Source organism: Periophthalmus magnuspinnatus, chromosome 4 (assembly GCF_009829125.3).
Source record: "Periophthalmus magnuspinnatus isolate fPerMag1 chromosome 4, fPerMag1.2.pri, whole genome shotgun sequence".
NCBI lineage: Eukaryota > Metazoa > Chordata > Actinopteri > Gobiiformes > Gobiidae > Periophthalmus > Periophthalmus magnuspinnatus.
Genome location: NC_047129.1, coordinates 22,225,521 through 22,251,564, shown reverse-complemented (window position 1 = coordinate 22,251,564; position 26,044 = coordinate 22,225,521). Strand labels below are relative to the sequence as shown.

Below are 26,044 nucleotides of genomic sequence, written 5' to 3'. Positions count from 1 at the left end.
AAAGAATGATAGAGCAGAGCGAGAGCAGAGGGGGCATAGAAAGAGAGTGAAAGCAGAGAGAGCAGAGGAGGCATAGAGAAAGAGTGACAGAGCAGGGAAAGAGCAGAGGAGAGAGGGAGAGATATAATTCTAATATCCTGGTACAGACCGGTGTACATGACTCCATTGAGCTCCACAGACATGCTGATGCTGCTGCTGCCATTGGTGGTCAGGTTCACTGCAGACTCTTGCTTGACATCTGGGAGAAATAAAATTAAATACGTTAACATTTAATAATAACTACGGGCATTTGAGCAAACGATTTACAGTTTATGTTTGTTGGCCAGGGCCCTGTTTCACCAAGGAGGTTCAATAAACCTTGGGTTTAGCCCAGGGTTAATTTCCCCTGAGAGAGACGACTCAGAGTTTTTTGTTTTATGAAGCAGGAGCAAAGTAAGAAAACTCAGAGATAGTAAACCCTGAATTTAGCAGAAGACTTTATCAGAAAAGAGGATTCACCATGGCAGCAGTAAACCAGAGCAGGGTTTCATCTTAGAGGAACAGGAACTCATGCTTTGGACAGATCAGACAGGTTTAATATAAAAGAAATGTGGAGTAGCATTGTTAATCAATTTATACTATTTTAGTATGAAGATACAAATAAAAAAAGTCTAAAGGCATAATTCTGTTGTAGCCTACACTCTGCTTGTGTACAAGTCTCTCCATGGCCTAGGTCCAAAGTACATCTCTCACATGTTAGTGTCATATGAACCATCTCACACTCTGAGGACTTCAGGACCGGCCTCCTGCTGGTGCCCAGAGTCAGGACTAAACATGGGGAATCAGTGTTTCAGTTTTATGGAGCTAAAACCTGGAACAGTCTTCCTGAAGATGTGAGACAGGATTTAGATTTGGAAGTTAAAGTAATATGGAAGACAAAACATTAAATGATGCACAAAATCTGAAATCTGGTATCATCAAAGGATAGACACAAACATTAAAAACAAACAAAATCATAACTGAAGAAGTGATGTAAGAAACAGAAATGTTCAAATCATTTCATATTGTCAACATAAAGCTTTGTCACTTGTAGACTTACTAACAGTGGGAAGAGTGACAATACTACAAGTAGGAGTAAAAGAAAAGGCACTACCCACATCTGATAATGTCTCGTATCTTGTATGTTGTCTATAGGAAGTTTATACCTGTGCTGTATGTTTCTATATGTCTCAAGGTACTTTCCTGGTGTGTATGTGCGTGCCGGTTGCTCACATACACATAGAGGGGATTCCCCACATGAGCTGTGTTTGTGCAGCACTTTCTATACGTTGAGCAGAACTGCATATGCTTGTGTCTCTGTGAGGGACTTCCTTATCGCTGTGCTGTGGTTAGCAGTGCGGCGGCTCGGTATCGACGTTTAAACAGCCACAAGCAGCAAAGGTGAATTGTGACGTCTAAGATGCTAATCTATAGAATTATCAGCCATTTCAATAACATAGAGACAGTCCGATGGGAGCATAAGATCATTGCATGTAAAGGGGCTGGGATAAACAACAACTGTTTGATTACAAGGTTATCCTGAGAAATGATATGAATGAATTAGACAATATACTGGTTGGGGGATATATTGGACTGATATTTGGACTTTTTAGCGTATTGGCTATCAACCTTAAATCTCCTGCACAGACTGATCTCTTATTATCAAAATTGTCCCAACATATTAGTCCAAAAATATCAGCAGATCCTATTGGCCAACAATTTGTCTGCATTCTAAAGAATCGGTTTTGGCATTGGCCATGAAAAAAAAAACAAAAACAAAAAAAACATCACCTACAATCCACACAGCACGTTTCTACAGGTGGGTGAAGTGTCTTGACCACATAGAACCACATAATACACTACCAGTCAAAAGTTTGGACACAGTTTTTCATTTTTTTTTCTTCTTCATTTTCATCATTATTTGCATTGTAGTCTTACTGAAAGCATCAAAACTATGAATGGACACATATGAAGTGTAACAAACAAAAAATACACTCAAAATACCACAAAACGTAGACTTAGATACAAAGTTAAAATAGCCACCCTTTATTTTGAAACCAAGTTTGTATTTTTGGCATTCCTTGAACTTGACAAGACAAACCTATGAAGTGAAAACCATTTCAGGAGACTTCAACATAAAGCTCACTGAGAGAAGGCCAAGGGTGTGTGATGCTCTCAACAAAACAAATACTGGCTAATATGATGATGTGAATATAAAATATAAATAATATTTAGTTGACTTATTTAACTTTTTCTTCTTTGCTATATACATCTTCATCTATATCATATATTTGATGTCTTCTGTAGCTATCTAAAATGTAGAAAACAGTAAACAATGAGAAGGTGTGTCCAGACATTTGACTGGTAGTGTATCACTACACCAACTGCGTGTGTGTGTGTGTGTGTGCGTGTGTGAATACATTGTTATTACATGAAAACGGCTTATTACACAAATGTGTATAGGGATACAAGTAGAAGAGGTAGTTAAAAGTATAAATAATTAGATACTCATCGATACTAAAACTATCAAAACTAGATACTCATTTAAGCAGGTATCGATACTAAAAAAGTCACATTCACAGGAGAGAAATGCACCTTTTCTGAATAGCTTTAGAATGATCTTGAGCTGTATCAAACAAGTATAAGACCAGTAGAATAGTATACGCCCCTGGACCAATACGGAACCTACCTGGATGACTGCGGGATTACACAGAAGTCCAAATTGTAATATAAAAGCAAGTACTATGATTTAATGTCGGAAATCACATTCTCACATTGTCTAAATAGAGGTCGGAATCAGTATCAAGTATCGAGTCTATTACTTAGTATCAAAACTGAGTCTGAAATTTTAGTATTGCAACAACACTAGTGTAAACATACCTGTGCTCTGGTTGTTGATGCGGATGTTCATGGGCAGCTGGCTCATGGCCAGCAGGTTGTGCTGTAGAGCTCTCTGCAGCAGTCTGTGGTGCTCCTCTGCGGGCACAGCCATCTTTTTCTCTGGAGGTTCTCCTGTCTCAAGTTTGTCCCGCAGATGCTCCAGAGCTGCCACCTGAGCGGCCATGGCTGCCTGAGCAGCCTGCACCGCAGCCACCGAGTGCCCGGCTAGCGCCCCAGCAGACAGGCGTGCCATGCCCACCCCGGGCAGAGGCTGGCCTCCCTCTTCTGCAAACACACACACACAGGAGAGGAGGTCAGTGGATGATAACCAGAAGGCAGGCCTATACAGTAACAATCAAAAGTTTGGGCACACTTTTTCATTTCTGTTTCTTCTTTATTTGCATGATTATTTACATTGTAGATTCTCAGTGAAGTCATCAAAACTATGACTGACACATATGGAATGCAGTAAACAACAAATAAACTCAAAATAACTCAGAACTTGTTTTACATTTTAGAAATAGCCACCCTTTGCTTTGTTCACTGCTTTTGACACTTGGCATTTGTTGACCCTGACAAGGCACAGCTGTGAAGTGAAAATCACTTCAAGAGACTGCATCATGAAGCTGAGAGAGGGTGTACTGCACTGTCGACAAAGCAAAGGGTGGCTACTTTGAGCAAACTGAAAATAAAATGTGAAAAATATTTTGTTGAATTATTTAACTTTTCTTTCTTTGCTACATAATTCCATATATCTGGGTTCATATATTTGGTGTCTTCCGTATGTATATTAAGTGTAGAAAGTAGTAGTAGTAGTAGTAACAGAATAACTCTACTAAATGGGAGTGCGTCTAAACTTTTGACTAGTAGTGTATCTGTGTGGGATTACCTTTCTTGATCTTCTGGATGGGGGTGAGTGTGGCTCCATTGGTGCCCATGGACATGCCCATAGACATGCCCACCCCGGGGGCAGGGATCTTGGAGGAGGAGAGCATGGTGGGTGTGCCGTTGGGGGAGTAGGTGAAAAGGCTGGTGCCAAAGCTCTGGCGCCGGCCCTCTCTGCGGTTACTGTCGATGGCCGCCTGCAGCTCATTGGGGTTACTCAGGCCGCGCTTGTCACATTCGTACGGGTACAGATACTTCATGTATCTGCAAAAGGACAGCATTTACAAACATTGACAACCAGAGAAAAGGCTGCTTTACATCATATTTAGTCACCCCAAAACCCTTGTGCTTGTGATGAAAATCACAGACAGCTAAATTTGTGCATGCGTCATAAATGAAACTACAGTAATAAAAGTAATATTGTCCACATCTTAGCTCATCAATGGACAAAACAAACTGGATTCTTGCAATTTTTGGCAAAAGAAGGGGGCACAAATGTTTTGAGTCACACAGACTATACTAAGGTTGTTTTCACACTGCTACTAGTTGGGTCGATATAAACGGCCGGCCCGAGAGCACTTCAAACAGGAGGTCTTGGAGCGGCTCCACCCGCACTCTTGAACAGGGCAGTGTGGTGTGAACACGGCTGATCTTGCGGTGACAGGTGACAGTAAAAGTGCTTAGTATTGGGCAAAAATCACTTAGATCATGCATGTTTCTATGAATGGCAGCTGCAGAGCTCCTGTGTTTGTCTGACAAGGTAATATGGATCAACTTATATCAGTCGCCAGGAGACTAGTTTCCTCTGGCCTCTGTCTATGCAGGTAAGCCAGGGTCTGTCTGCGTGTTGTTCAAAAAACTACTTCTCCTCCACCACCACACCTCCACAGTTGGTGTATTTACCCACAAGTGAAAGAAAAGACCACCGCATATAGAGAAAGTAAGCGTGTGCGTATGTATTCGCTGGGCTGTCTGCTTGAAGCACATTCTCATAAAAATAAATTCAGCAATCAACTGATGGACTCTCGTATGGCTCATTGTGCGTGTTTATAGTGAATGATGTGCCGTGTATGTGAACAAGACTGACTCAAAAGTGAAGTAAACAGACCTAAATATAGTGCGCACTGTGGTCGGTTCCACAGGGTGCATAATCGTGTGAAAACAACCTAAGTCTAATAGAGCTATCCACACTATAAACATGCATGCTGATTATTATGAAAAGTTGCTCAACCAGTCAATTGTAAAACTTATCTGCTTACTGTAAGGAGGCCTATAGACCACTCAGAGGAAATCCAACAAGACACAGGTAAAACATGCAAACTCTACCCTCAAAGGTTCATTCTTTAACCTTTTATGGTGGAAGATCTGGAAGATGGTCTCGGAACTTCCTCCATAAAAGTAATATAGTGCTAGGTTTGAGAATTGAACTAGGGACCTTCTGGCTGTGAAGTAATTTTCCCATTAATTTGTCTCATAGATGATAGACTATATAGAGTATAATTCTGTAAGAGTTTAAAGACACAAAGAAGGCTAATGCGGTAACTATGTACATGACATGGTTGTTATCAGTCCAAAAAGCAGTTAAAATTTAAGACTCAATAAAAACTAGAAGGTTTCAGAAAGACCTTTTTTTTCAGTAAGACCTTTTAAATAAAAAATTATAGGTCTTGTGGTCATTAGTTATCACATAGCTGATTAGCCCCAAGTAAGCATTCAAACATTTAATATACGTTTTAAACCCTAACCCTAACACAGATAAATAAAGTCTGAAAGTTCTAGCCATGTAACAAAAAACTCCACTCATGTGGGATACTAACTGTGTGCGCAGCGTGAAGGCGGCACTGGTGATGGAGGTGGGCAGGTTTAACCCTTTGGTGATCTCTCTCCACAGCTTCTTGTTGATGACCTCCACCAGACCACCCTTCTCCGTCACCAGACGGTACAGCATGTACAGGTCCAGCACCTGCTTGGCCATGATGGGGATGCGGTTCACTGGGGTCCCTGACAACACAATGCACCCGATTTTAAACATCAGATGAGAAGAATGCTTTCATGAATGTTCTATCGTGAAATAGTGCTGTTATCAAAGTTCTACAAATTGTTAATTTATCTCCACATTTTCCAATAACTACTTTTAAGATCCTGTACCCCATTATTTCCCCTGTATCTGAACAGAATATATTGTATAAGGAGCTCTTGAGGTCAAAATAAATCCGCTGTGTATTGTTAATTATAAATCCCTTTATTGTCCGATAATCAGGAAGTACACGGTTAGCTTTACTGTAATGACAAAACTCCGCTCTGGCATCTGAAAGTTGTGAAAAGTACTTATAAACTCATCATGGTGAGTAATTAGGATGCTCAGATTGCATAAGGTAAGTAATAACTGTGGATCACTGCAAACAGTTTAAAATGAACTAATTCCGTGTTTCATTTTTTTTTAGGTTCAGGTAAAAATCAGGTACAGCGTCTTAAATTTCAACAACTTCACTTGAATTTGTGTCTCTTGTCATGATAAACTTCTTCAAATCAAATATAGCTTTTACTGATAATAAGGCAATAATAGAGTAGAGAAATGACAGCAAAAAAGATTTGCCCATAGAATCATGAAATTTGACACAAAAGTAGATAATGACAACACAACGCTGTTCGCTCAACCAGATGTCAGCCATATTGGATTAAAATTTGCAAAGCATAACTCAGCATTTTTTGTTAATGCTGTACATTTTCAGACTTCTCTGAGGTTGGTCACCTGAACTGGCTCAAATTTGGTGAAAATCATCTCAAGGAATGGGGCATCTCAAAAAATTGCACAAGACTTTATTTATTTATTTATTTGTTTTTACAAATTGCACATACAAACTCTGGTCAAACTCTAATTGCTGGAAACCAATTATAATTTTTTTGGAATCACGCCCCGTTGCTAGGGAAACACTACCTGATGTCACTGGATCTGCTCTCTAATATGGGGAATGTATAGAGCGCATAGCAACAGGACGTAAGGTTATCCCCTCCTTGCAGATCCGATATGTCCCGCTCTGCTTATAGCCTGGGAACCATGGGGCAGGGCATCCATAAAACAGCATGGCCCCACCCACAACGAAGAAAGAGGAGAGGGGCCAGTCCGTACAGTCTCACTATAAATGAGTCCATGAGTAATTTATAAAATGTTCAAAGTGACAGCTTTTCCTGTTTTTCTAATTCTGAGTTGGTTTGGTGGGATAGTAGCTGTGGTAAATATTGATCATAGATTTACATCAGTTAAGTGGAAAAAGGGGAAAAAGCAGGAAAAGTATAAAAAATACAGGAAGTAGTGAATTTTAAAAAGGAATCCCTCTTATGTGATCAATACAGAAAAACAAAAACGAAAGGCCCGGCACCCAATTTTTTCCCATGTATCTGACAAAAATGTGTCTTGCCCCAGTACAGATATATTGTATAAACAGTTCTTGAAGTCAAAATAAGTCAACTGTGTACTGTATGCATCTAATTCTAAAGAGTTTTATTGTCAAGAATCAAGAAGTCCATGTTACCATGCTAGCTGTTGTTAGTATTGCCGTGACGGTAAAACTCTGCAAAAAAGTTGTGAAAAGTGCTTATAAACTCTTCATGGGGAATAATTAGGATACTCAGAATGAATTTTTCCCCACATTTCTAAGAAAGTAAAAATTAGGTACAAGAATGTTAACTATGGTTTCGTATAACGTGTCGTATGCACTTTAAATGATTCTTTACCGCTGGGTTTCAAATGACATCATAATATCATACAGGCCTGTACATGTGTAATGGAGTCTAACGGACATCATTTATCAGTAACCTGGTCAGCCAAAGACATGTAGTCTATCTCCCAGAGTTTCGATGGGCAGCTTATTAGAGAAACATTTGAAATAGATAGAACAAAAAATCTAAGAAGGACTGTCAAAAGCGAGAACTTCTGCCATAATTGTTCAATGTTATAATTGGTTGTTTTGATTGGCTGGTTGTCTGTTCTGATTGGCTGATTGCCTGTGGCTATTTGACTATTCTGATGGGCTGTTTCTGATTGTGTAGCAGCTACACAATCAGAATATAAAACCCGGAACCAGCTAGACTCTAGCTGGTTCCCGGTTTCTAATTGCCGGTTAGCTGTTGTGATTGACTGGTTCACTGGTTCACTGTTTGGTTTTTGGCTCTCAATTGGCTGGTTGACTGTTCTGATTGGCTGGTCCACTGTTTCTGACTGGCTGTCCTGTTTGACTGTTTCTGACAGGCTGGTTGACTCTTGGCTGATTGACCGTTCTGTTTATCTGTTTAATTGTTCTGATTTGTTCTGATTTGTTTTTTGGCTCTGATTCTGATTAGCTGTTGTGATGTGGTTCACTTTTCTGATTGGCCAGTTGATTGTTATGTCTTGCTGGTTCACTGTCCTGATTGGCCGGTCAGCTGTGGTGTGGTCAGTTAAAAGCGGAGTACCTCTTTTCTGCATGAAGCTGAAGAGGTCGTCCAGAAACTCCTTCCTTTTGGGGTCAGAGTCCAGTTCATACAGCTGCAGAGACACAGAAACACATACACGAGTCAGGGAAGCCAATTATACAAATGTAGGTCAATGATCAGTCAATATATGGCTGTAACTTATGCAAAATATGAGGAATGGAGTTTACTCAACAAGAAACAGCTGTTGCACATTAACATTTCTGCATATATTTTGCCAAACAATTAAAATTTGCTCTGGACCACAATTACAATTTCTGAGTAATCTAAATAAAAAATGATATATTGTCCTTGTGTCTGCTATACAGTTATCATCTATGACACCCGTGGATCATTAGGTTATAATTTGGCACATTTTAAATCAAAAGTATTGATCTAAAACAACTTAATAAAGAAACAAGTCCACTTTGACTTCCTCATTAGAAAACTGTGGTGCCCAATGGGAACTGTCACATGGGCACATTAAACGGATAGCTGCATCACTCTAGCAAGTAGCGGATTCTTTTTTTTTTTTCGTACAAAATGTCCTGCACAACGCTGCCGAATCCTAAGCACATCACTGACTGGGAAAATAAAACTGAAGAACAAAGTACAGGGGTTGATTTGTAATATTTTGGCTTGAAAATAAGTAAACTTGCACGAACCGCGTCAAATACAACTTCAAGAAATGAGAATGAGAGTTGTAAACTTTAACATGGTTTTCATAATAGGTCTGCTTTAAAATGATCACTAAGAAACTATGCACTATGTAACTTTTCTTGTAGGGGGTACGCCACTTGCTTGTCTCAATGGAGATGTCACTGCTTTGCCGGGAATGTTCCACAGTACGGCATTAAGCATTATATCATATGTTACAATGAGCTAAGGGGCACCTGATCAAAAAGGTAAACCAAAACTAAACCTGGACTAAAGCTGGACTAAAACAGGATCATGAGTATCATAGTAGCACTAGATCTGGATTTAATGAAATGAATGAGATAAGACTACACAATGATTTAAATGGGTCTAAACCAGGACTAACACAGGGCTGTTGTCATTCATACGTCTCTGAACCAGGACTAAAGCTTGACTAATGCATGACCAAATCAGATCAGAGCCAGAGCTAAACCAGGACTAAACCCTAAATCAGTACCAAGCAAGGATTTAACCAGGTCTTAATCAGGACTAGGACTAAACCAGAAGTAAACTAGGACTAAATCAACGTGCAGCTCTCAAACTTAAACCAAAACTACAGATTTCATGATGAGAAAGAAGAAACGGACAACAAGAAAAGACAAAAGAATGGTGAGTCGCATGAAAGAACTGTTGAAAGAAGCAACACCTGAGATCACGAAAGAAAGTGAGACAAACGAATATTCGCGCGGCCATGAAATATCATTGCACGTTTCTCTGTTCTTGGTGCATAGTCTTAATCAGGACTAAACTAGAAGTAAACTAGGACTAAAGTGTGACTAAACTAGGACAAAATCAAGTATTACCAACACAGAACTATAACATTAAAAAAGTACAAAACCAGGACTAAACTCTAAACCAGGACTGGACAAGATTTTTTCCAGATCTTAACCAGGACTAAACCATAATCCAACCGAAACTCAATTTAACTAACCTAAACCAGTTATATTCCAACACTAAATAAAAAAGCAACACAACTACAATCTCCACTTTCACCAGTAGGGGTCTCCCTGCCCTCCTCTCACAGTGTGATCTGGGCCCTGCGTGACTGTGTGTGTGGAGTCATATCTGATTACACTATACAATAACTCAATACAAAACCACAGTAACCCGTCTCTTATGTAACGCTGTACCATGTCACAAATGGGACAAAAAACATGAAGTTATGAAAACACCATGTGGTCCTAAAACTCACCACCCAATCTACTCTGACAACAGACTTTCACAATATGGGCACGAGACAGCACAACGATTTTATTTTGAAAGGACTGACCACTGCACAAGCATGTATAATAACTAGGGCTGCACTAGGGTTGTTCAAAGTATTGACAATCACATGCTAATCAATACAAAAACTAGTATCAAAACTACATACTCATTTAAGGAGGTAGTGCTTTTTATTATCATGGTATTAAGTATCAAAAATCACCTTAGTATCAAAATCATAGGCTGTATATATAAATGGACAAGGTTGGCTGTGAGGTTTGTCATTCTGACCTTAAAATGTTTGTATTAACCCGCTCTACATGATCCTGGTGCTTCTATTTCACTTTTTTGTCTGTAAATCCAGATATGAGCATTAAAAAGACAATCAGGCGCCTTTCTTTCACCATGGTTGCTTCCGCTAACATTAGCAGCAGGTTTGTATCAAAATGTTAAAAATTATAAGCATTTTTTTGGAAAGTAAAACGTCCTGTAACCAGCGAAATATTCATGCAAGTGACGTCACCACCACAAGCTACAGGTCAGATCTGTGGAGAGATGATCCCACTCACAGTAAGGATGTTTTGTTTTATATTTATTTTTTTTATTTTATTATTTATTAATTGTGAGATGGATTAATTTAATGCCACGCTGTCAAACATCCCAGGCAAAGCAATAACATCTCAGTGGAGACAAGTAGTTGGCTGTTACATTAATGCCTTATTGTACATACTTTTTGTGCAGTAAAATGACCTCAGAATTACTTTCAACTGTTTTCCATACATATATTTTATGTTATAAAACAGAGGTACCTAGAAATTTTAACTTTTGAGTCTATAAAATATTTCCCATAGTTAAATATGCACCGCAATAAGACTCAAACTTGCTAGCATTGTTGCTGGACAGTGAAATTGTAAACAAAATCATAGCGGAGTAGTAGGTTAAGCATTCATCCATGAACCAGAGGGTCAGTGGTTCAAACGTCACTTGAACTACAACTCATATAAGATTTTAAAGGGGACGCAATAAATTCCAAATCCCTCTCCAATATTATCTAACAATTACAAAAAATGCTATAGAGCTGAAACTCTAGGAAGGGCATCTGACATAAACACATAACTGTGCACGACATATGACTTTTACATTCATTTTGATGGGCCCATACTCATAACTCTGCTGGCAGTAGCTGTATATAGCGCCGTGTCATCCAGGCTTCATTAGTGCCGCATACTCTCCATAAAATGTGATTACGAGCAGGTGGGGGAGGGGCCGTGTAACTGCAGTGGAGGGAGGGGCCCCTTAATGTACGGGGCCCAGTGCTGGAGGCTAGTATGGGGCTTTAATTACAGGATGCATGCGTTTGGTAGAGAGGCGCGCCATAAATCCTGGAAACCGTAACCCCCCCCCCAGTCCTTCTCTCCAGCCGGGCCCCTGGGAGACCCGCACCCACTCAAGTGCTGTGCTCACTGTGAGGCCGATCTGACAGATGGAAAAAGAGATAGACAGAAAAGGACATAGGCAGGAGACGGCGAGGGGCTTCCTTAAAGAGAGGGCATTATGTGAAATCGACTGTTTGGAGCTTTCTACCATGTTATAACCTCATTAACCGAAACAAAAACATGTCTGAAGCAGTTTTAGATAATTTAGCAATCTCTCCCACACTATTCAAATTCTCCTCACAGTTAGCAGTAGCCCCAAACAATACACTACAACTTCACAAACCTGATGCAATGTCCAGTAGTGATAGGGCTCTGAAGGTGGGGTGACTCAGCACGGAGAGCAAAGGGAGGAGAGACTCATGGCGTCAATAAATGTGAGTAAACTTATAAAACATGTTAATATGTTTTCAGCAAATATAGCATTTTCAAAAATATGTTGTGTGTTAGCAGTTAATACCTCATAAAAGTTTGATACTTCCTCTTTAAAGGGCCAAGACTGCACTATTTTTCATCTATGTTATAATGTTGTTTCTTCATTAAAAACATACCTGGAGTTTTGTTTTGTTTCACTCACATATGTTTAACACACAAATCCTGCAAATTTATAAGCTGGGCTCTTCTCTCAACCTAAAAATGCTCTGTTCCACCTTGTGATGTCATTAAGTGATAATACAGGAAATGTTCCTCTGTATGGCATTAGATATATACATTTAGCAATTAAAGGTTTTGTACCCAATATTTTTTCACATGTATTTGAGCAAAATTTGTGTGGCGATATATTGTATAAGGAGCTCTTGAAGTGAAATTATGTGCACTGTTTAATTAAGCATTTTACTGTTCAATAATCAGGAAGTGTGTGGCTAGCATGCTGGTTGTAGTTAGCATTATAGTGAAGCAAACACTGCCTAGGTCTCTGAAAGATGTGAAAAGTGCTTATAAACTCATTGTGGTAAATACAGATGTTCAAAATGCATAAGGTAAGTGAGGAATAATTTTGGACCTTTACAAACTGATAAAAATTAACTAGTTCTGATTAACCACTATAAAAATCAGGTACGGTGCCTTTAATGTAATTATTAGTGATTTTATAGATCAATAATACCTTGAAAACATCCATTGTTACTGCCAGCAAGGTCACCTCTCCACAGATCTTAGGTTTGACCTGTAACTTGGTCTAGTGGTTACACCTACCTTGTCCCATGAAGATTGATAAGTTCAATGCCATATATGGAAACATTCCAGGTAAACCAATACCATCTCCATGGAGACAAACAAGTAGTGGACCCTCCAACAGAAAAATTACACACTGCATCTTTAAATGTAGCCGATCACTTTAACATCTTTCAATTAATTTCAACACAACATTACAATAACACAGCTGAACCTGGAGATACTGCTGGTGTGGAATGTTCCACAGTATGACATTAAACTTGCCTGCCTCCATGGAGACAAGCAGGTGATCTATGGAGAAGCGAGACCGCTCAAAGTAAGAATACATATTTATCTATATATTTCTTCCAGCCCCACCTGAAATGGAATGAATGAAGGATAGATATGTTTAAATGCCAGACTGAGGAACATTCCACACTACGTAAAAACGTCCCCATAAAAGCAGGTGTCATATATCCCTCACCAGAAAAGTTACACAGTGCACTTTTAAAGACAGATACAATGCTTGTCTATTATGAAGACAATGCTTACAGAGAGATGCTTGCTTAGTGTGAAAAACAAGACAGAAACAACAGTAACCCGACAGTAACCATATTTGCTAAAGTGACTAAAATGTTTATGTAAAACTCTCCAGGCTTTGTCAACCCATTTGATATAGTAAAACATATTTGTGATACTGCTATCTGGTACACATCCTTCTGAATAAAACTTAAAAAAAAAAAAAATTACTTATTTGACTTCACTGCACTCAAGAAAGATTTGGTAAATTTGAGGTTGAAATAGATTTTGATTTTAAATTTCATAAACTTGACGTATCTGTGTCTCCAGATACAAGGTAAACCTGTTGAAAATAAAAATATCTTTAACTGGTAACAATTGTAAAACTGATTTATTCTTAATTACAACACTGGACATGGCGGCCCAGTTGTTTACATTACAATTAAGTGTTTTCATTCAGAAAACAATTCAGAAAACAGAATGAACAGGCTGTATACAGTTCCTTTAACCTTTAGTGCAGTAGAGTTTTGATCTTGAATTGCTAACCACTCTGCCACCGTGTTAGATTTACTGTGTGTGATGTGATGACAGAAATCCTACATTTCTACAGAACAAATACAAAAACTACTAACCTTTTGTAATTCCAACTAAGTCAATTCTGTATGGTCAGATTGTGTTGAAATAAAGCTCAGATTAAAGTTTAACAAAGCCACAGACAAAGCAGTGCCTACAGTTAGCATCACACCCCCAGGGAATGTTGATGACATCAGCAGCAAAGTATCAATTTGTTTGTTCCTGAATGCGGCATTAAACCATCTCTCTTTGGTTACTATGGCAGCCATCACTCTATAACCAAACAGATCTGGAAGAATGCAATTTCCCTCACACCTGCTGCTCGTGAACGCAGCGCTAAAGTCACAGCGCTCCTGTCAATCATTTATAACAATATATTCTATAGATAACTTGTACCGCGGTGCCCTTTCTAACAGATAATATGTACTTTTATATAGTAGATTATCCGAAATCCATAAAACAACAGCAATATTCTTGAGTTAAAATGAGATTGTGGTCACGTGGCAACACAACATTTTACAATACCTACAGTTTGAGCTGGAGGACAGGTGAATTTGCTGTTTAACTCTCAGGCTGCAAATTTGTTGACTAGGCCTGTCACAATAACACTATTTGAAGCACGATATATTGCTAAAGAGATATACTGCGATAAAGGATAATACTGAATCTACTTTATGCCACTGACACAATAAGAAACAAGCAAGATAATCCTGCTAAACCATTTTAAATAGATAAAATCATTAAAAGACATGAGCTGCAACAAATAGATAGCAGATTGAACCAATAATTAGTGACTTATTCAGCCTTTTACAGGTCAAATGTTATTGTGGTACAACAAAAATAACCCAAATCTTCCCACTTTTGCAAAGAAAGTGTAAACACGATAAATACTGAGCTCCAAAATATATTGTTCCAGCTTTCAAATATTTAACAATAGGTCGATATAGTGATTATCGTGACATCCACATGAAGCAAAAACTGGCGGCCTGGCCTAAAAATGTTTATAGTAGCCTCCTTCTTTAATATAGCAAGTTTGAGGATCCAATCCCCAAAAATAGCTTTAACATTTCAACTGATTAGTTTCAACATTTCTTTCAAAAACAGTGAACTGCACATAGAGTTATATGTGTGGGTTTCAGAATGATGAAACATTAGCACAGTTGCCATATAAGTTAACAATCCAAAAAATAGCAAAAGAGCTTCTGAATTTACACTTTATGACCGTGTCTCAATAGTCAGATTTGCACTTGATTTATGCACTTCAGATGTGTGTTCACGTGAAGTGTGCAGTGTGTCCCCATTCTTTAGATGTTTTGATCTGCACTTCACCCCACTGTTCTCTCTACGCTTCCTGCAAGTGTGGAGCGATGCAGACTTCAGGCAAATATACGTCTCGTACTTTTCAGCACAACATAACATAGCAACTTAATAGCAACAGCGAGTGTGAACTTTATACAATGGGACGGAATGGGACGGAACAGTTAAATGCAGAATATTTTAAACAAATACACGGACTGTCCAGGTAACACCGCTGTGAAAACGCTAACACAGATCTTACCTGTTTATGGCCAATTCAGCAAATGATTAAAATAGGGCTACGATTCTGATTAATTGAACTGTGCATCACTGACAGCTTAGACGTGTACTCTACCACTCTATTCCAGGAGAAGGAGAGAAAGGTTCAGTTCAACTATGTGTGATCCCAAAGTTTGTATCAGTGAAAAAGTGTTTGCAATGTCCCTGTTTTTGCAACTGTTCACTGTTTTTCTATGACTGTTGACTTGATTTTCTTGTTTTAAAGTCAGGTAAATGTCAACTAAATATTTAGCAGAGTGGTACATTTTCATATTTGTTATTATGAAAATGTCTTTAATATAGTAGATGTGTTTTGAGCTTTTACAGAAGAAAATGTCATTACTGCCCTTCATAGACTGTTGTCATGATGTCAGTTTTCCCTGTCCTCCCGTGCTCTCTCCCCCTCCCCTACCTGTGTGTCTGGAGCTGGGTGGAGTGCCTGACTCCTCCCGTGCACACCTGGGGTGCATCAGCCTAATCACCACCACCTGCTGCTGAGTACAAGAAGGCTTGGCAGTCTACACTCGGTGCCAGACCGTCCGCGTGTAAAACGTGAATGTTTCTTGCTAAGCTTTGTTATATGGTACTTTCCGGCAAATGCTCATTTGGATTTATGCACCCTCCAGATTCCTGCCTCTACTCGCCCAGCTCCTGCCGCCACGTTCCAGTCCCGGTATCGCTTCCAGTCGTCTTGTCTCCTGCTCGTCTCGTCTCCTGCTCGTCTCGTCTCCTGCTCGTCTCGTCTCCTGCTCGTCTCGTCCTGTCCGGTCCTGGTCTCTGGTTTGTCACCCGCTCCCCGCTCTGGTCTTCGTCTGATCCGCCTGCCTGGTACCGGCACCTGCTTCTATCCCCGTCCTGGTCCTGTCCTGCCCGCCTCTACTGCACCGCACCCGCCTGACCCGTCTCCCGCTCCCCGGTTCCTGTACCTGCTCTTGTGACCTGTTTAAAGACTGCATTTTCACCGCTGTAAATAAACACTGTTAAAACTGCTCTGGTCTGCATCCTTTGGTCCTATCCGCACCGTTACGACAGAACGGTCTGGCCACTATGGACCAAGCAGGCTCGATCCGGACCAGATGCGCCGCCTCACGCACTCTCACCCCGAGGCGGTGCTGGGTCAGCACGAACAATCCATTCGAACTCTATTGGAGCTAAATCAGACATTGTCCCAGCAGGTGGCACAGCTTAACCACCAGGTGGCCGCGCTCCTCGTCACCCCGCCTGCTGCAGCTGGAGCGCCACCATGCCTCCCGGAGCCGAGAGGCACGGATCCGGAGCCGTATGCTGGACAACCTCACCTCTGTCGCGGATTCCTGTTCCAGTGCGAGTTCATGTTCCAGCAATGCCCTTCTCGTTTCAGCTCGGGGGCCACCAAGATCCGATATATATGTGGATTACTCCGGGGCAGAGCTCTCCAGTGGGCAGAGGCGCGCCTAATGAAGACGTCTGTGGATAGCCTGGATTTTAATGAATTTGTGTCCACTGTAAGCTGGTGTTTGACCACCCGCACTACCAGGACAATGCTGCCTCCCGGTTATTGACTCTCAGCCAGGGCTCCAGGACGGTAGCGGATTATTCCATTGAATTCTGGACACATGCGGCGGAGCTGGACTGGACGGACAGCGCGCTGCGGGCTGTGTTTGTGCGGGGCCTGAACGAGACTTTGAAAGATGAATTGGTTTCCCGGGACGAACCCCCCGACCTGCGGACCCTCATCTCCCTCACTCACCGTATAGACAACCGCCTACGGGCTCGTCGCCGAGAGAGACGCCGGTCACCGGTCCCACCGGAGCCACGCGCTGCCCCGCCCCCGCCGGATGAGCCCATGCAACTCGACAGGACCCTTGTGTCGACCGAGGAGCGTCAACGGAGGCGTCGTCTGGCCGGGGCTTGCCTCTACTGCGGTGAGCGCGGACATTATGTGGTCACTTGCCCAGTTCGGCCAAAAGGGGGGGCCCACCAGTAGCACTGGGAGTACTGGTGGGCGAGCAACACATCCTGGACTCTTCTAATAGACTGCGGCTCAGCGCCACCCTGTGCGTTCGCACAGAGACCTTATGCGTTTCCGCCCTTATCGACTCCGGGGCTGAGAGGGACTTTATTGATGCCCAAGTCGCGGAGCAGCTCGGGGTCTACCTGGAGCCCCTCGAACGCCCCTTAAATGCCCAGGGGCTCAATGGACGTTTTCTGGGGCACATCACTCACATCACAGAACCTGTCACCGTGATTCTGTCCGGCAACCACCAAGAGAACCGTCAGTTTCATGTCCTGTCCTCCTCCGCTTCTCCTCTGGTCCTTGGTTACCCCTGGCTACGCGCCCACAACCCTGTTTTCGATTGGGCCAGGGGCGGAGTTTCGGGCTGGAGTCCCGATTGCCACGCCAAGTGCCTTCGGTCCGCCCTCCCTCCGGCCGGGAGGTCTGTTCCTGTCGCTGATCCGTCCCCGGACACCCCCAATCTGTCCTCGGTGCCTGCTGAATATCACGACCTGGGGGAGGTTTTTAGCAAGAGCAAGGCCCTCTCTCTACCGCCCCACCGTCCATATGACTGCGCCATTGACCTCCTGCCGGGTGCCCCACTACCATCTAGCAGGCTATATAACCTGTCTAAACCTGAACGCGAGTCAATGGAGGACTATATCCGTGGGTCCCTGGCTGCCGGAATCATCCGCCCGTCCACTTCACCCGTGGGAGCGGGGTTCTTCTTTGTGGCTAAGAAGGACAAATCCCTGCGGCCTTGCATTGATTACCGGGGTCTGAACAATATAACCGTAAAGAATAAATACCCGCTTCCCTTACTGGACTCGGCATTTACGCCCCTCCACGGTGCGACCATCTTCTCAAAGTTGGATTTGCGGAATGCGTACCACCTGGTGCGCATCAGGGAGGGAGACGAATGGAAGACGGCCTTCAAGACACCCCTGGGACATTTCGAATACTTGGTTATGCCCTTCGGTCTCACCAACGCCCCTGCCGTATTCCAAGCCCTCATCAACGATGTGCTCCGTGATTTCCTTAACCGATTCGTCTTTGTTTACTTGGATGACATCTTGATTTTCTCGCGGTCCCCCCAGGAGCATCATCAGCACGTTCGCCAGGTTCTCCAGCGCCTCCTCGAGAATAAACTGTTCGTGAAAGCTGAGAAATGCGAGTTTCACGCAGAGGAGGTCAGCTTTTTGGGCTTCATTGTGGGGCGGGGCCAAGTAAGAGCTGACCCTGAAAAGATCCAGGCTGTCACTGAGTGGCCCGTTCCTACCAGCCGGAGACAGCTCCAGAGATTTATCGGCTTTGCCAATTTTTATAGACGTTTCATCCGGGATTTTAGTAGGGTTATCTCGCCCTTAACTAAACTCACCTCTCCTGCTTTGCCGTTTGCCTGGTCTCCTGAGGCGCAGACAGCCTTCGAGAAGCTTAAGAGACTATTTACCTCCGCTCCCATCCTGCACCAGCCCGACCCTTCACGGCAATTCATCGTGGAGGTCGACGCCTCCGACTCGGGAGTGGGGGCCGTGCTTTCGCAGAGGTTCGACCCCCACAACCGCCTCTGTCCCTGCGCCTTCTTTTCCCGGCGATTGTCCTCGGCCGAGGTCAATTATGATGTGGGGGATCGGGAGCTCCTTGCCGTAAAGCTGGCCTTGGAGGAGTGGCGCCACTGGCTCGAAGGGGCGGAGCAACCATTCATCGTCTGGACCGACCATAAAAACTTGGAGTACATCCAGTCCGCCAGGCGCCTCAATCCCCGTCAAGCTCGTTGGTCCCTCTTCTTCAGCCGCTTCAACTTTCTCCTCACCTACCGCCCCGGATCTCGGAACGTCAAACCAGATGCCCTCTCCCGCCAGTTCGCCCTGGAGGATAGCCCGGTCACCGCAGAAACAATTATCCCCTCCTCGTGTGTGGTGGCCGCGGTCCATTGGGATATCGAGGACACCGTCCGAGAGGCCCAGACCAACGACCCCGACCCAGGTAACGGCCCTCCAGATAAACTGTTTGTTCCCGATTCTGTCCGGTCTCAGGTGCTCCAGTGGGTCCATGCCTCCCGTTTCGCCTGCCATCCTGGTGCCGGTCGCTCTCTCTCCCTCCTCAGGAGACGCTTCTGGTGGCCCACGATGGACACAGACACCCGGGCTTATGTCGCCGCCTGCCAGGTATGTGCTCGGGCCAAGGCCTCCCACTCACCCCCTTCTGGTCTCTTGCATCCTCTCCCAGTTCCTCGTCGCCCTTGGTCCCACATCGCCTTGGACTTCGTGACGGGCCTTCCCCCTTCCCAGGGGAACACGGTGGTTCTCACCATTGTGGACCGCTTCTCCAAGGCCGCCCATTTCGTTGCCCTGCCTAAGCTCCCCACAGCCAAAGAAACTGCCGACCAGCTGACCAGTCATGTCTTCCGACTCCACGGCATCCCGGTGGACATCGTGTCCGACAGAGGGACCCAATTCACCTCTCAGGTATGGCGGTCTTTCTGCGACAGTTTGGGGGCCACGGTTAGCCTCACGTCCGGGTTCCATCCACAATCTAATGGGCAGACGGAGCGGGCCAACCAAGACCTGGAGTCGGCCCTACGGTGCACAGCCTCCGCCAACCCCGCGACCTGGAGTACTCACCTACCCTGGATAGAGTACGCTCACAACTCCCTCGTGAGTTCCGCCACTGGTATGTCCCCCTTCGAGGCATCGCTGGGATATCAACCCCCTCTCTTTCCCACGGAGGAGAGGGACCTCGCCGTCCCGTCTGTTCAGCGCCATCTCCAGCGCTGTCGCCGGATCTGGAAGAAGGCCAGGGCGGCCCTTCTTCGGGCTGGAGCGCGCACTAAGGCGACGGCCGATCGCCACCGTGTCCCGGCGCCCGTATACCAACCTGGCCAGATGGTTTGGCTCTCCGCCAAGACGGTCCCGCTGAAGACGGACTCCCGTAAGCTGTCCCCCCGATTCCTGGGACCGTTTAAGATCATGAGGATCATAAATCCATCGGCGGTGCGCCTCCAGTTACCCCCGTCTCTCCGGATTCATCCGACCTTTCACGTCTCCCAGGTTAAACCAGTCCGGACCAGCGACCTGTGCCCTCCGGCCGATCCCCCACCGCCCGCCCGAGTCATTGACGGCCACCCGGCGTTCACCGTCCGCCGCCTGATTGACGTTCGTCGCCGTGGTAGGGGCCTCCAGTACCTCGTCGATTGGGAGGGTTACGGTCCGGAGGAGCGATCCTGGGTGCCCAGGGCACGCATTCTGGACCCCGACATGGTGAGAGACTTCCACCGCGCTCATCCTGACAAGCCTGGGGGTCCACCAGGAGGTGGACCTTAGGGGGGGGGTACTGTCATGATGTCAGTTTTCCCTGTCCTCCCGTGCTCTCTCCCCCTCCCCTACCTGTGTGTCTGGAGCTGGGTGGAGTGCCTGACTCCTCCCGTGCACACCTGGGGTGCATCAGCCTAATCACCACCACCTGCTGCTGAGTACAAGAAGGCTTGGCAGTCTACACTCGGTGCCAGACCGTCCGCGTGTAAAACGTGAATGTTTCTTGCTAAGCTTTGTTATATGGTACTTTCCGGCAAATGCTCATTTGGATTTATGCACCCTCCAGATTCCTGCCTCTACTCGCCCAGCTCCTGCCGCCACGTTCCAGTCCCGGTATCGCTTCCAGCTCGTCTTGTCTCCTGCTCGTCTCGTCTCCTGCTCGTCTCGTCTCCTGCTCGTCTCGTCTCCTGCTCGTCTCGTCTCCTGTCCGGTCCTGGTCTCTGGTTTGTCACCCGCTCCCCGCTCTGGTCTTCGTCTGATCCGCCTGCCCTGGTACCGCACCTGCTTCTATCCCCGTCCTGGTCCTGTCCTGCCCGCCTCTACCTGCACCGCACCCGCCTGACCCGTCTCCCGCTCCCCGGTTCCTGTACCTGCTCTTGTGACCTGTTTAAAGACTGCATTTTCACCGCTGTAAATAAACACTGTTAAAACTGCTCTGGTCTGCATCCTTTGGTCCTATCCGCACCGTTACGACAACTGTATATATAAATGGACATAGCTAACCTGCTAGCCGTCCAGTTTCAAACAGGAAGTGATCATGGGTGCGCTTCCGGCTCTATCAACTCTGGCTCCAATTCACTTTATGCTGAAAAACTGTCACCCCTCTCTCTGTAACTGCTGCAGTGAACCTCGTCATTTTGGTCCAGAAATGTTTGTGTTAACCTGTTCTACCTGATCCTGGTGCTGTTATTTTGTCCGTAAATCAAGATATGAACATTAATAACAGACAAATATTGTGTCTTCTTTCTCTGAGTTCACTCCTGTTAGCGTTAGCAACAGGTCTGATTGACAGCGTTGCTAAGCACCTGCTCCCTGCTAAACCAGCGGTGTGGGCGGGAAGGGGTGTTACCTTCAACAGCCTGGCTCCAGATTGGCTTTTTGATTGCTATGAAACTCGCGGTCGGAATTCCAAATGTGGAAACCAAATTCATCGTATAACTGCTCGCCTCAGTGAGCTTCAGTTGCCTGGAGCCGTCACACTCACTTAGTCCACTTCTTCACCTTTGCCATTCACTAATTAAGTTCCAAAGGCTGTGATGTCATCTGCATAACCTCTATTGATACTTTGCAGCTGATGTTATCAACGTCCCTATTGCTAAGTGTAGACACTTCTCTGTCTGAAGCTTGTTAGACTTTAATCTGAGCAGAAAAAGCTGGTTTAGTTGGAACTAAAACACACTGACTTAACATTACAGTCACAATCTAACTAGCATTAGCCAATAGTTTTTCAGTCAGTTAGTTTTTGTTAAAAATCAAACTCCAAAACAGGACCATGAACACTCATATTGATCACAGGCCCCTATATGTGTTGTTTAATCCATTCCATTTAGTATTTTTTCTTGAGTTTTCTTCTTAAATCTTTTTTGACAGTGTGTGCTAATGTGCACATTGTAACATCATAGTAACTGCTGAACATTCCTCCATAGAGATACATGTAGAACATTCCTCCATAGAGATACATGTAGAACATCGTCAGCAAAGCATCAATAACTAAAAGTCTGAAAATAATTATGTCAGCTCTAGAATGTCATGAAAACAAATGAACTTCTGGTGGGTTTTATCAATTATTTGGTTTAACTGTGTTCTATGCCACAGTCTCTCTTTCTAATACTATGCGTACTATTTTTTACAGCATATGTATTCAGACTATATGGTTCTGTTACGCATACTGTTTATTCCCTCTGCCCTCCAGTTTGAAACTCCTATGTCCCAGCCCCTCCCCCTGCACCCACCCTGCCTCAAAGGTGTGGGACGGGCTGCAAAAACAATGTCTAACTTAAAGGAACTGCATGTAGCTTGTGCTCTAACAGATTTTAAAGTACTATAGCGTTGCCATGATGCTAAATTTCAAACTTGATTTCAATACAAAGGAATAGATTGATACTCAATACCGACTCAGATACCACAATGATAATAAAAAAGCACTTTTTATTTAGAAATTATTTTTTTTATTTTGGTCTTATCTGTGTAATCCCTCAGTTGTTCAGGTAGGATGTTTAGTAGTTCATGGGTGTATTCTAGTTTCTGTGGTCTTATACGTGTTCGGATACAGCTCAAGATCATTCTAAAGCTATTAAGGAAAGATTAATTTCTGTCCTGTGAATGTGGCATTTTGAGCGTCCATATCTCATTTCACAAACATATCACAAACATAACTGAACCTGGGTTGCTAGTGCCTTAACTTGCAGATAGTGACACATATACATTTTTCTCATTCTCAGTATATGGACAGGACATGTCTCAGGTGAAAACTCAGAACCTCCAGACATTGCACTAGCACTGATTCAGGATTGGCTACAAGTGCTAGAGTTTAGGTCGTGATGATTCAGACTGGTTGGAGAAAGTGGCGTCATAAGATGCATTCACAGTTGCACAAAAACATCAAAACTGGGACTTAACCTGGAACTAAATCTTGACCAGACTAGGACTAAACCAGGACTAGGACAGGACTAGACTAGATCAGAACTGAACCAGGTGTAAACGTAAATCCAAATAGTGTGAACATACCCACATATGATACATTATATGAAGAGGCGACCCCCTAGATAAGAATAAATGTTTTTCAAGTTTTTATTCTAGCAATATAAACACTTGTAAGCGAATAAAAGTAAGATAGCTAACTTGAATGCCATACAGATCTTTCCAGGCAATGCATTAACATCTCCATGGCGACAAGCACATGGGACCCTTCTCCAGAAAAGTTACACAATACACCTTTAAAGTCTGCATACATTGGGTCAAGAAACAACATATGTAATTTCATCTGACATATTCTGCTAGCAAAACACTGTATGCCCCTGAGTCAACAAATGAAATTTTGTTAGGCAATAAGTAACTGGCCACTTCCCTTTCAGACCTATAGGCAGTCCGTGTGTGTGTGTGGGGTGTGTGTGTGTGTGTGTGTGTGTGTGTAAGGGGTGGGGGGGGTGGGGATAGCTGGTGCACAAGTGTCACATAGCACATGTAATAAAGGGCTGTGCAACATGAAACCACACAGACAGGTATCCAATCCAACGCCTCAGACACCACTGTCACTCACAGAATTGGAAGTGGGCGGAGTTAATGGAGCAGGCCAATCACATGATGGAGGAGAAGAAGTGTCCGAGTGAACAGAGCCGATCAATCACAAGATAGAAAAGAAGTGGGAGGGGTCAGTGGCGATGGCCAATCACAGGTGTTTTAGTTTAATTTAGAAGAGTCTTTTATACAAAATCACAAATTACATCAAACTTTGGAAAAGAGAATTTAGGTATTTTAAATCACAACCTGCATTTCCTCTAAGCTCTGGCCAATCAGAGCAGGCAATGTTGTGATGTGAGTTCGTAGGTTTAGAGACAGAAAGAAAACTGTACATTAGGACACAGGAACATATATGATCTAAAATGTAATGAAGTAAAATTACATCCTACAATTATACTCAAATACAAGTAGAAGTGCAGGTGTAAAAAACACTTAAAAAGTACATTTACTTGCAAAATATACTCAATTTCGCAGTAAAGTGAGTATTTGTAATAAGTTACTTTCCACCTTTAGTGTCATGGTGAACAGGTGAGACTTTTCACAATGCTGCACAATGTTGAGATGTATTTTACCACATATGACACAAAACAAAGTGGAGATGGCCTTTCAAATCCAAATCAAATATGTCTATTCGAGAGTATGGTTTTAACTTTCCATTTCCATGGAATCATGGACACCTTCAGAAAGTTACATGCTGTATCACCTGCATCATGCTGTTTACTGCAGAACATGATGGAGTCTCATATTTCTGTACTCAATGACTTCACATAAGGGAGACTGGGCTAAGTTGTGCCACTTTTGTCAAATCTGAATAAAATAAAACACCTGTACAAACTATACAAATATTAATTTATTTTGAAATATTATTCCATAAATTCTTGCCATTGTTTCTTACGGGTGCATGTGTGGCTCAACTTACCCCACAGTGCCCAGTTCAGTGAATTATTTTGGATACATTTTGTTATATTACTTTTAATGTAGAAATTTACCTAAACTGTTAAGATACATTTTATAGCTTACAGAACTACTTTAAATGAAATAGTTTTTGCAATACTAGTTTTTGTGAAAGTGCCCATTTTTTTTCTTTGAGTGAGGGGTTTCCCCAAAAAAATGTTTCAAATTTTCCTAAACTTTTTTACGGCATCACTTAAGGATGTGTGCTTTCAATTTATAATCTCTTATGCTAATAAAATGGTTTTAATGGGGGGCTCAATTTACCCCAGTCTACTTTACCTCAGCACATTTGAACATAACATGACATAAACTAGAGCATTACGTTGTGTTGGCCTATGTTGTGGGTAGCTTAGTGAATGTTTTGCATACAGACCAGAGAAAGCAGAGGAGGTGGATCCCCTTCTGCTCGCTGATACATACCTGAGAACAATGCCACAGGATCCCTATACCTTATACGTCTACAGTTTGTACAGGCCAAAGGGAAGTGCCGAGGTGCAGCTGATAAACAGTTAGCGTGACACGTTTATATGAGACCCACTATGTAAAAGATACTGCTGCCACGCTAACAATGAGCCCCACCTGCTATAGGCGTTAATAGGAAGCATACATTGTGTCTGTTGGTGTAAGAACAAAACTAGAGTGGCCTCGAAAATTATAGAATAGAAATGGTGATCCTATTTCAAATTATTTAAGTTTTTTGGAGTTAACAGATTGTGTGTTGTCTCTATTTAAAGGGGACATATCATGCAAAATCAACTTTTTTGACCCTTAAAAGCCTTTCATTGTATATTTTGGGTGTTTAGAAGTGCAGAAAAGCTGAAATGAATCACTTAAGTAGATGCAGAGAAAGATTTGTATTCATTTTGCAGCGTATTTTTCAATCCGTTCAAATATTCACATTATGTGTTGCGTATTTCTATCTATCATGTCACATCAAATACAACAGAACCTCCAAACAAGGTCAAGGACTTCTGGTGCAACACTTTCTGCAGCCGTCATTTGTTTTTCCTCTGTAGCAATTTTGTAGTCCAAGCTCAAGCATGTCCAAAGTGCCAGTGTATAAGTATAAATGCTCGGTTTCTGATTGTGCTAGCGAGACAATCCATTATGCTGAGCTCCTGAATCTGAACTACTTCTAACAAAGCTACTAAGAGCATGATTAAGTTTTATTTTCTGTG

The 26,044-nt window shown here is 43.2% G+C and overlaps 1 protein-coding gene across 1 annotated transcript in view; it reads right to left on the bottom strand.

Annotated features, from left to right (window-relative positions):
• Window positions 1-26,044, bottom strand: part of arid3a (AT rich interactive domain 3A (BRIGHT-like)) — a 58,976-nt gene that overhangs the window by 5,386 nt on the left and 27,546 nt on the right. Inside the window, exons 3-7 of the mRNA XM_033965223.2 lie at window positions 8,236-8,308; window positions 5,601-5,784; window positions 3,788-4,047; window positions 2,899-3,183; window positions 149-238 (exon numbers count right to left, since the gene is read on the bottom strand). Of these exons, the coding sequence (XP_033821114.1) occupies window positions 149-238; window positions 2,899-3,183; window positions 3,788-4,047; window positions 5,601-5,784; window positions 8,236-8,308 (892 nt within the window). The remainder of the gene's footprint in view (window positions 1-148; window positions 239-2,898; window positions 3,184-3,787; window positions 4,048-5,600; window positions 5,785-8,235; window positions 8,309-26,044) is intronic.